Source organism: Trematomus bernacchii, unplaced genomic scaffold (genome assembly GCF_902827165.1).
Source record: "Trematomus bernacchii unplaced genomic scaffold, fTreBer1.1, whole genome shotgun sequence".
Taxonomy (NCBI): domain Eukaryota; kingdom Metazoa; phylum Chordata; class Actinopteri; order Perciformes; family Nototheniidae; genus Trematomus; species Trematomus bernacchii.
This window is the reverse complement of record NW_022987739.1, coordinates 7566291-7574748: the sequence shown is the minus strand read 5'-3', so window position 1 is coordinate 7574748 and position 8458 is coordinate 7566291. Positions and strand designations below refer to the sequence as shown.

At 42.0% G+C, this 8458-nt stretch overlaps 1 protein-coding gene across 4 annotated transcripts; it reads left to right on the top strand.

The window, feature by feature from the left end:
- Positions 1–1386: 1386 nt before the first annotated feature.
- Positions 1387–6519, top strand: LOC117495138. 4 transcript variants are annotated; one of them, XM_034146248.1, is made up of 8 exons: positions 1387–1934; positions 2913–2951; positions 3057–3362; positions 4254–4556; positions 5433–5683; positions 5805–5846; positions 6083–6167; positions 6281–6519. In XM_034146248.1, exons 1-7 carry the CDS (start codon positions 1904–1906, stop codon positions 6140–6142), a joined length of 1032 nt encoding a protein of 343 aa, XP_034002139.1. In that variant the 5' UTR covers positions 1387–1903; the 3' UTR covers positions 6143–6167; positions 6281–6519. The 4 variants fall into 4 exon arrangements, with proteins under 4 accessions (XP_034002139.1, XP_034002137.1, XP_034002138.1 ...); XM_034146246.1 differs by having other exon boundaries at positions 5433–5699; positions 6281–6483; XM_034146247.1 differs by lacking the exon at positions 6083–6167 and having other exon boundaries at positions 5433–5699.
- The last annotated feature ends 1939 nt before the right edge of the window (positions 6520–8458 follow it).

Here is an 8458-nt window from a genome sequence, read left to right as displayed (position 1 = left end):
CTCTATCCTCTCGACTCTCTCTCTCCTCCTCTCCTATCTCTCTTCTCTCTCTCTCCTCTCTCTCTCTCTCCTTCTTCTCTCTCTTCTCTCTCTCTCTCTCTCTCTCTCAGAAATTGACAAAAAGGATGGTCTCTCTCCCAGGCATTCCAGCTGAGCATCCGACTGCCCGACGCGCTTCCTGGAAGAAACCCGTGTGAATGTAGGGAGGCTGGATGTGGGAGCGACGGGAGGTGGAGGGAGGGGCAGAGTGATGAGGAGTGGGCGGGGATCCGAGCGATAATGAGCAAGCTGTGGTTACCTGGGAAAAGCACAGAGCACTAACAGAAATTACAGAAATTCATTGACAATTCACTGTGTTTTGAATTCAAAAAGTGCAAGAAACAGCGATAAACTAAATAAGACAGATGCTGTGTTTGTATTTGAATATAATGAACAACATTTATAATCAATCGTATGGCCTGCATTATTCTTTTAAATAAGTGTACACAATGTCATGACCCTCCATCCAATTGTTGTTGTGACTCATTCAAAATATTTTAACCTCATGCCAGGAAATTCAGAAAGTAAATAGAGTATATCATTTGGAAACCCTGAATGCCTAGTCCATTCAGTAGGCTACTTAAATATTTTACAGGATAACTGAAAACATTTACCTGATGATGGCGTTAGTAGATAATTCAGAGGATGACCAACATCATTGGAATTGGCAATTGATTAGTCTGAACCAAAGTGGTGAAGAGACTTAAAAACACAGTGAAAGACGCATGCCGCATAGACTGGGGTTGCATTCCCTTACCAAAACGTAATCTAATTGTAGTTGATTGAACTCAACTAAATTAAAGTGGACCTATCATGCTATATTTGAATAATATATTGTAGGGTCATACCTATATAAGGTATATTTATACGTTTTCTTTTTCAAAATACCAAACAGATCATGCATTTTAGCCATGCCTCATTTTGCTCTATTTTGCTCTCCTCCACCCCTGTCTTTGCATGCGCTGCAGCTGACCACGCCCCCCTGCAAAGGAGGGGGCCGAGTTACGAGCGTCATGTTACCATGCTGTTACCATGCCACGGCAACCTCTCATTCCCCTGATACGTGGAGAGTTGGCCATATAGGCGGAGCTGTCAGAGAAATGTTCAAATCTGGATCAGTCTGTATCAGATCCGTTGCAGCCCCGTTTTTAGAGATTTGGGTATGGAGGAAAAGAGAGAGGGTTGTGTTTTCTGACACTTGGTGGGTTCCCTGGAACACCGGGGACACATATTCATGTATAAAAGACGTACAAAAGTGCATTTAGCATGATAGGTCCCCTTTAAGTTAAAAAGCACCCTGAACACAAAATGGCCATCAGCTCCAAGTATTGGAAAGCAGTTCAACTTCTTTATTTCAAATATGCATAACAATTGACATAAAGGCAGTCAATGACAATCTTTAGTCTCAGGCTCCAAGCGGGATGTACAGTAGCAGCATAATAAGAGACTAAAGTAATTAGCAGGTCACATTTACTGTTTGTGGAACACATGATTGGATTACAGGGATATCAGAGAGGCAGACCTTTTTTTACAAAGAAACTGTAAAACTGCATGTCAAAGGTACATTGGTTTTATTGCAGTTTGGGATCATACATCTCTACTTTAGTGCCTGACCCTGGTTTATGTTGTCTAATGGCTCCGCCTGTTAACAGCTAGCCAGAGGAAGGAAATGTCTCCACCAAGATGACCATCTCTGTCTGTGGTTTACTTTGATAGTCAGTCGAAACTCCCCAGAAGAGAGACTATTATTTTCGGTCTCAAAGCCTCTCAAATGAAAATGCCTGTGGAAAAACTGATGGACTTCTGAAACAAACAGCATTTTAAGAAATCATTATTGCACTTCAGATTTCGGACAGGTGACAGAATGAACATCCTCCTAACCTCCTCACTGCTGGGTGAGTATCGCAGATAAAACCTGTCTGATTTACACACACCTGCCTCTTTTTAATGAATGGCTGCACTCGACTGGCATCCACTGGGAATAATACAAATAGATATATTTGATATTCGATTAAAGAAAATCTTCTACTGGTGGACAGTAGAAAATGTCTGCAACAGCTGCCAGAGAAGTGCTGACTTCGAGCCAAAGCCGTACTCTATCATTTGATGCAGATATCTGTCTCTCCGTAGTTTTGCAGGGTAATACATTTGACTGGGTTGCTGTTAGTCTGCAGCTGTGAGTTTCAGCCAGTGCTAAATTAAAATGATGTGCACAAGCCAGAATCAGGATAGGGCTAATGGAAATGATTTGGACAGGAATGCAAAGTCACTGTGTTGCCTTTTCTATCCTTGACAGCCATAAATTATGTTGAAAAACTGACTCTAGTATAGGTTTCACTGTGTGTGTATGGGTAACTAACAGGAAGATACAGCAAATGTGTTTACATTCTCTGTGTTCCCATGGGGATGAATACTGTCTAAACAGTCTCATTAAGGAATAGGAAGCTCTCCCCTCTGTCTCACTGTGTGGCAGCGCTGCCTTTGAGTGAGTGTGTGTTTGTGTGTGATGTGAGGAATGTAGCTTGGTGTGTTTGTGTCAAATATGTATATATTGTTGTTATTTCTAAGAGACAAAAGTTGGATTCTGCCCGTAGAGATGAACTTTGTTGAAATGCGACTTAATACTGTCTTAGTTATATAATCCAAAGTAATCAGTGGACCATAGTCCACTATCTGGCGTGCCGTCATGTGGAAACAAACCATCTGAGCTGCCTGTGGCGTTCCCGTTAATACATTTTACTCCTGATTGGCAGAACACACTGAAGACTAAAAATACTGTACCCAAAATGCCAGTACTCTACAGGAACAAGCTGTGGTAGCATTTGAGGACATAAGGAGAAGTATATGTGTGAAATAATGTCTCTGTATTTCAGGTGTAGCTGCAGTTGTTCTCCAAGCTGCTACAGCTGCAGGTAGTGGCTGAGACAAAGAGCGTGCACCTGTCACACACACTTACAGTATATTCGGCACACGCATGGAACAGAAAAGACTATAATTGAGTTTCCATCCTTCTGCAGAGACTCTGAAGGTCAGCGTGTCTGTGTGGCCTCCGGGGTCAAACGTCTACCTGGGTGAGTGCGTGTTGCTGCAGTGCTCAGTGGAGTCAAACTCCAGCTTTGTGTGGAGCTATGGGTGGTTAAAGCGCAGCCCACATTCTGCTCCTCCGACCCCAAACCCCAGGCACCTGGTCTTTGGGGACAGCTACTCCATCACCGCGGTAACGAGGGAGGACACCGGCAGCTACCAGTGCCAAGCCAGGCGATGGGACAGCAACAGCTCCTCAGTGGAGTTCCTCAGCCAAACGGCCACACTCAGTGTGTCAGGTGAGCAGCAGCTACACCCTCTGCAGCGAGGCGTCCAGTTTCTCCTGTACACACGAGAGAGGAAAGGACTTACTTCTAATGCAGCAACGCATATTTACAGTTACTAACACATTTTACATTTCAACTTAAGATGGCGCTAGAGAAGAAACTGAGGGAATCAGTTAATGCAAGTTAATGCAATTAATCACAAGGGGAACATCAACATCTCTACCAAATGCAACCCATCCACTAGCGGTTGAGGCAATTCACTTAAATCCATAATGTAAACTTCATGGTGGCACTACTGAAAAAGTCAAGGAATCTTGACTCATCCTCTGGTGGCCATGAATGTCTCAAACTTGCATGGTGCAATGGTTGTTGACATATTTCAAGTGGTAAACCGACCCAATGTAATGGCCTCTCCCAGAGCCATTCTACTAATATGGCAAAAAATGTGCTTGAATATAATACGTTTCGTCTTTTAAAAACTGAATAAAAATTATTAGAAAATGATGTGTTCTGAAATAAACATAACATTGAGTTTTAGGTTAAAGGGGCATTATATCCTTTGAATTAATGGCAGAAGTAAAGCAGCAATGAAACTGATATCTCAGTACACATCTGCTTCTTCTACAGTGTTGCTGCTGTCGAGTGAGTTTCAGATTACTAGGTGCTTTTCATCTCTACATTTTGCCTGTAGACTAGTTTTGCAATGACATATACATACACTGTTGTTGTGTGACACTTTACAGCAATGTAGTTATATGGATTATGGTCCCATGTGACTTAGCATTTTTTTGTGTTCAGACACATTTATCAATCCTAAAGATAGAACCATTTGCTAACTCCTCCAGTATGAAACAACTGCATCTCTGATTGTCTGCTTCTCCTCTGTCCATCTCTCTCCTCCAGAGCTGCCTTCAGCTTCACTCCTGACCCTGACTCCCAGCACCAGACAGTTTTTCAGAGAGGAACGTTTCACTGTGCAGTGCCCTGTGTCTCAGACTAACTCCTCAGGCTGGAGGCTGAAGCACTTCCCTCCCATCTCTGGAGTGAGGCCCAGAGTCTCCAACACTGACCCGTATTCACCAGGGGCTGCTGTTAGTGCGGGCAGGTCTGACCGGTGTGAGTTCACTGCAGACAGCGGGAACAGTGGACTGTACTGGTGTCAGGGGGCTGAGGGCCGCAGCAACGCAGTCTACATCACAGTGAGCTGTAAGTCTTCCGTAAAAGTGATGTTAAGGACACCAGGGGACAGACTGGGCGAAAAAACTCCCCAAAAAAGCAAAACTACACTGTCCGTATAAACAATGTCAGACTGAAGGGGTTAAATGTGCTGTGTGAATAACTGTAAAACATAATAACTAGGAAAGTGCACCAGGAGTTTCTGCAACGACCACCGCTGTAATGTTAGATTGAAAGAATAGAAATTGCAATTGTCTAACCCATGTCTAGAAGCATCTCCCACACTAGGCAAACAACACAGCCTTTCATTCTAGTCTATGAAGCTGGCTGTACATCACTGCATGCTTGTACAGCTGCGTCATATTTACTGTAAGTATTTATTTTTAGCAAACTAGGTGTGGTGAAATTCTTGAAACAAAGAACCAGAACAAAGGGTGAAGGAGAGCTTGGAAGTGATGGCAGACACTGTCCTGTTATTGTCTGAAGAAGAGATTGTTTTATGGTGTTTTAAGTTGTGGTTAAAAGGGCCCGTCTTACCACCCAGAGAGAATGTTAAAGCCTCAAGGCCCCTTGTACCTGCCCAACAGAGAGAGGAAAAGAGAGACAACATCCAGTATGAATAAACCATACGACTTCAATGTTAACCTTTCCAGCTGCTCAGCCACCTTCTCTCTCTATATGCATTAATGTTGTAGTGTACTCCTTAAATAACCCTGGCATGCATATCAGGAAAGGGAGAAATCCTAATCCCTAAAATGACAAAAGATTCCAAACTAAAGCAGTTGTTGATCACTTGCAGCCCATACCAGCTGGTTAAGAAGAGTGAGGACAAACACATAAAACTGTGAGGAGTTATAGTGAAAGAATATGTCTGTTAACTATGTCCACCATCGTCCCATTTCACAGATGGCGCCATCATCTTGAAGACTCCTGCCTTCCCTGTTTTTGAGGGTGATAAAGTGGTCTTGGTTTGTCAGTACTGGGTAGGCAATCACAGTAAAACAACCTTCTTTAAAAACGGAGCAGAAAACTTCACTTCCCCCGGTTCAGACAGAGTAATAAAGATGACTTTAGAGAATGTGACACAGGAAGATGAAGGCTTCTACAAGTGTGCGTCCCAGGACAGAAAGATGGAGAGTCCAGAGGCTTGGTTATCAGTGAGTCCACACCGAGGTCAGCTGAATGGCTCAATGCATTTGATTAAGACATTTCTTATTCTGCTTAGTGTTTTATCTGTTAAAGCTGTCATGGTGAACAATATCAATTGCTGTCTTCTAGGCAATTTCACATCAACAGATGAGAGAGCCGCTTCCAATAGTGGTAACATGATTTTGTATAGTTCATACATTCATTTACTAGTTCTGGAGGGAATAATCTATGATAATAATTACTGTAAAATCAAGTTATTCGTTAACAAGGGGTTATTAGATGACAACAATTTTTTTTAATCTGTACTATAACAAAAGCATTTATACTCCTATGAATCTGTGTACCAGTGATGTAGTTCTGGTATGATCGTGTTACTGTCGGACAAAAACATTTTATCTATTCTCCAGGCTCCGGGAAATGGGTCATTGTTTCATGTGGAGTTCTTCTTCTTTTCCTCATTCCTGTAACCGTTTGGTTGCTTCATCACTACAGGTTAGTTTAAAAAATCTTCAGCTCACTTAACTTCATACTTCCTACTGTAAGTTTGTCATCAGACGTTTAGAAAATTCTTCACTAATTATTGACTTTGTATGATGGCACCAAAGGTTTTGTACCTGTAGGTGTTGGCCGTTTTCTAAAGAGCGACTACAAGCGGTGGAGCTTCCTGCAACCAAGCAGGACGTGACGGAGGTGCAGTGGGACCTGTCCTGGATGGAGATGTCCAATTTGTTGGATAAACAGTTATTTCCTGGCACTTAATGAATCCCGCTTACCTGAACTTGAAGCATATAAAAAAATACAAAATTAATTAATCATGGCCATTTCTACTGATCATATTTCCATTGTTGAGGTATACTAGAAACATTAAATTGTGCAATTTTCCAAAATCACATTGGTTTCTCATACAGCATCTCTGTAAAGTATGTGTATTCACCGGTATTCACTCTCTGTCCTAAACGGCTTGTTGGAGCTCCTGCCCCCCCCCCCCCCTCCCTGTGAGCCCAGTGTGCTCTGATTGGTCGGGACGTTGCGAGGCTCGCTGCTGCGAGGAGCGGACAGGTTTCCGTGTCGGCGATACAGCGAGAACAAGCGAAACTCATCCTGAGCACACACAAACACTCACAGCCGAAGTAAAAACAATAAGTGTGGCCAATCCGGTCATTTGTTGTTGATTTGGGTATTCACACGTCAGAGAACCCAGGAAGAAAACAATGGAAAATGAGAAATCTCCAACGAGGCGTTTTGGGGCAGCATAGACAGGTCTTTTCTGTGTTAGAGTTTTACTCGCTACAGGGTGTACTTTGAGGGTTTTTGACTCAGAGCCTGACCCCAAACATTGATGAACATGCACCCAAGATGAGATGCCAAGTATCTGGCTAAAACTAGCATCACAGAGCAGCAAACTGAGTTTCAATGGATGTTTCCTTCTGCACTTTGTTTCTTGCGACAACAGGGCATGTTTATTTTTTTCTTTGAGGGAAATAGTTTTTTTGAAGCTGTTGTTGGCCTGTGGAAAAATGTAATCATAAGAAATGACCCCGGAAAATCTGCAGATAGAGCCATAAGAAATGAATGCAACTGATTATTGAATGTTGTTTTTATAGGCAATAATTGAAGCTTTGTTAGTTCCAGGTTTAATATGTGCAGTAAGTTCATTTCAATACGTTTTGCAATAAACATTGAACCAGTCCGGACCTCGACTAGGACCGATTATTTGTGTATTTGAGTTTGACACCCCTGTCCTAGATAGTCGTACTGTCACCAAAATCACACTGGTGTTTGCTGTCCCCCTCTAGTTTGTGCACACAAAAGCATTTCACTCTGGGCTCAACAGGTGAAAAACTAAAGAGGGGCTTCCACATGTGGCAGACCATGTGTTGGTGCTGCCGGATTTGGCACCCCCACTATAACTTTGTCCAAGATAGTCGTACTGTCACCAAAATCACACTGGTGTTTGCTGTCCCCCTCTAGTTTGTGCACACAAAAGCATTTTTACTCTGGGCTCAACAGGTGAAAAACTAAAGAGGGGCTTCCACATGTGTGATTTTGGTGACAGTACGACTATCTAGGACAAAGTTATAGTGGGGGTGCCAAACCAGGCAGCACCAACACCTGGTCTGCATGGGCTGTAGAGAACCGTGCAGATCTTCCCTATTGACACCAGGATTAACCTTGTCTAAAGAAAAACAACGTTAATAGTGTGAGAGAGGCACAGATACAATAACAATAATACATTTTATTTGAGGGCCCCTTTTAAAACATTCAATGTCACCTTACAATACACAAATAAATAAAATATGAGTGGCATTACAATACAAAATTGTGTTGCATAGAAAACCACACAGGAAAATTACATTCTAAGGAGCAATTCAAGTGACTAAAGCCAGTTTGAACGAATTATTCGTTAGGCTTGATTTGAAATAACACAGTGTCTGACTAAATCATATATGTGATGTCATTAGTTGTGATTTTATTCACGTATTTTGTATTCGTGGAATCGTGGTTATCAAGTATCAGACACTTAAACAACAGAGAATGTTTTATAAAATAGTACTATACTGACAAAACACATCTTAACCTTTCACCATGTATTCTGTAGGAATAAAACATAAAAACACTGAAGTTTATTCCAATACGAACAATTTTACAGATTTGTCAATTTTCCTTAAATTGAGCCTCCTCGCAATTGTATGCACATTATTTGTTCAGCCGTTTGCTGTTTAATCTGATGGGATATATATCGGTCAATAGATAGAAAGTAAATAATTTATTTCGTTCTTCCG

Bases quoted from the DNA above. Each gene is read 5' to 3' on its own strand.
- LOC117495138 (XM_034146246.1), top strand. From the start codon at position 1,904: ATGAACATCCTCCTAACCTCCTCACTGCTGG. The intron at 2,952-3,056 runs GTAGTGGCTGAG...ATCCTTCTGCAG, and splicing joins CCAAGCTGCTACAGCTGCAG to AGACTCTGAAGGTCAGCGTG. The intron at 5,700-5,804 runs GTCAGCTGAATG...GCTGTCTTCTAG, and splicing joins ATCAGTGAGTCCACACCGAG to GCAATTTCACATCAACAGAT.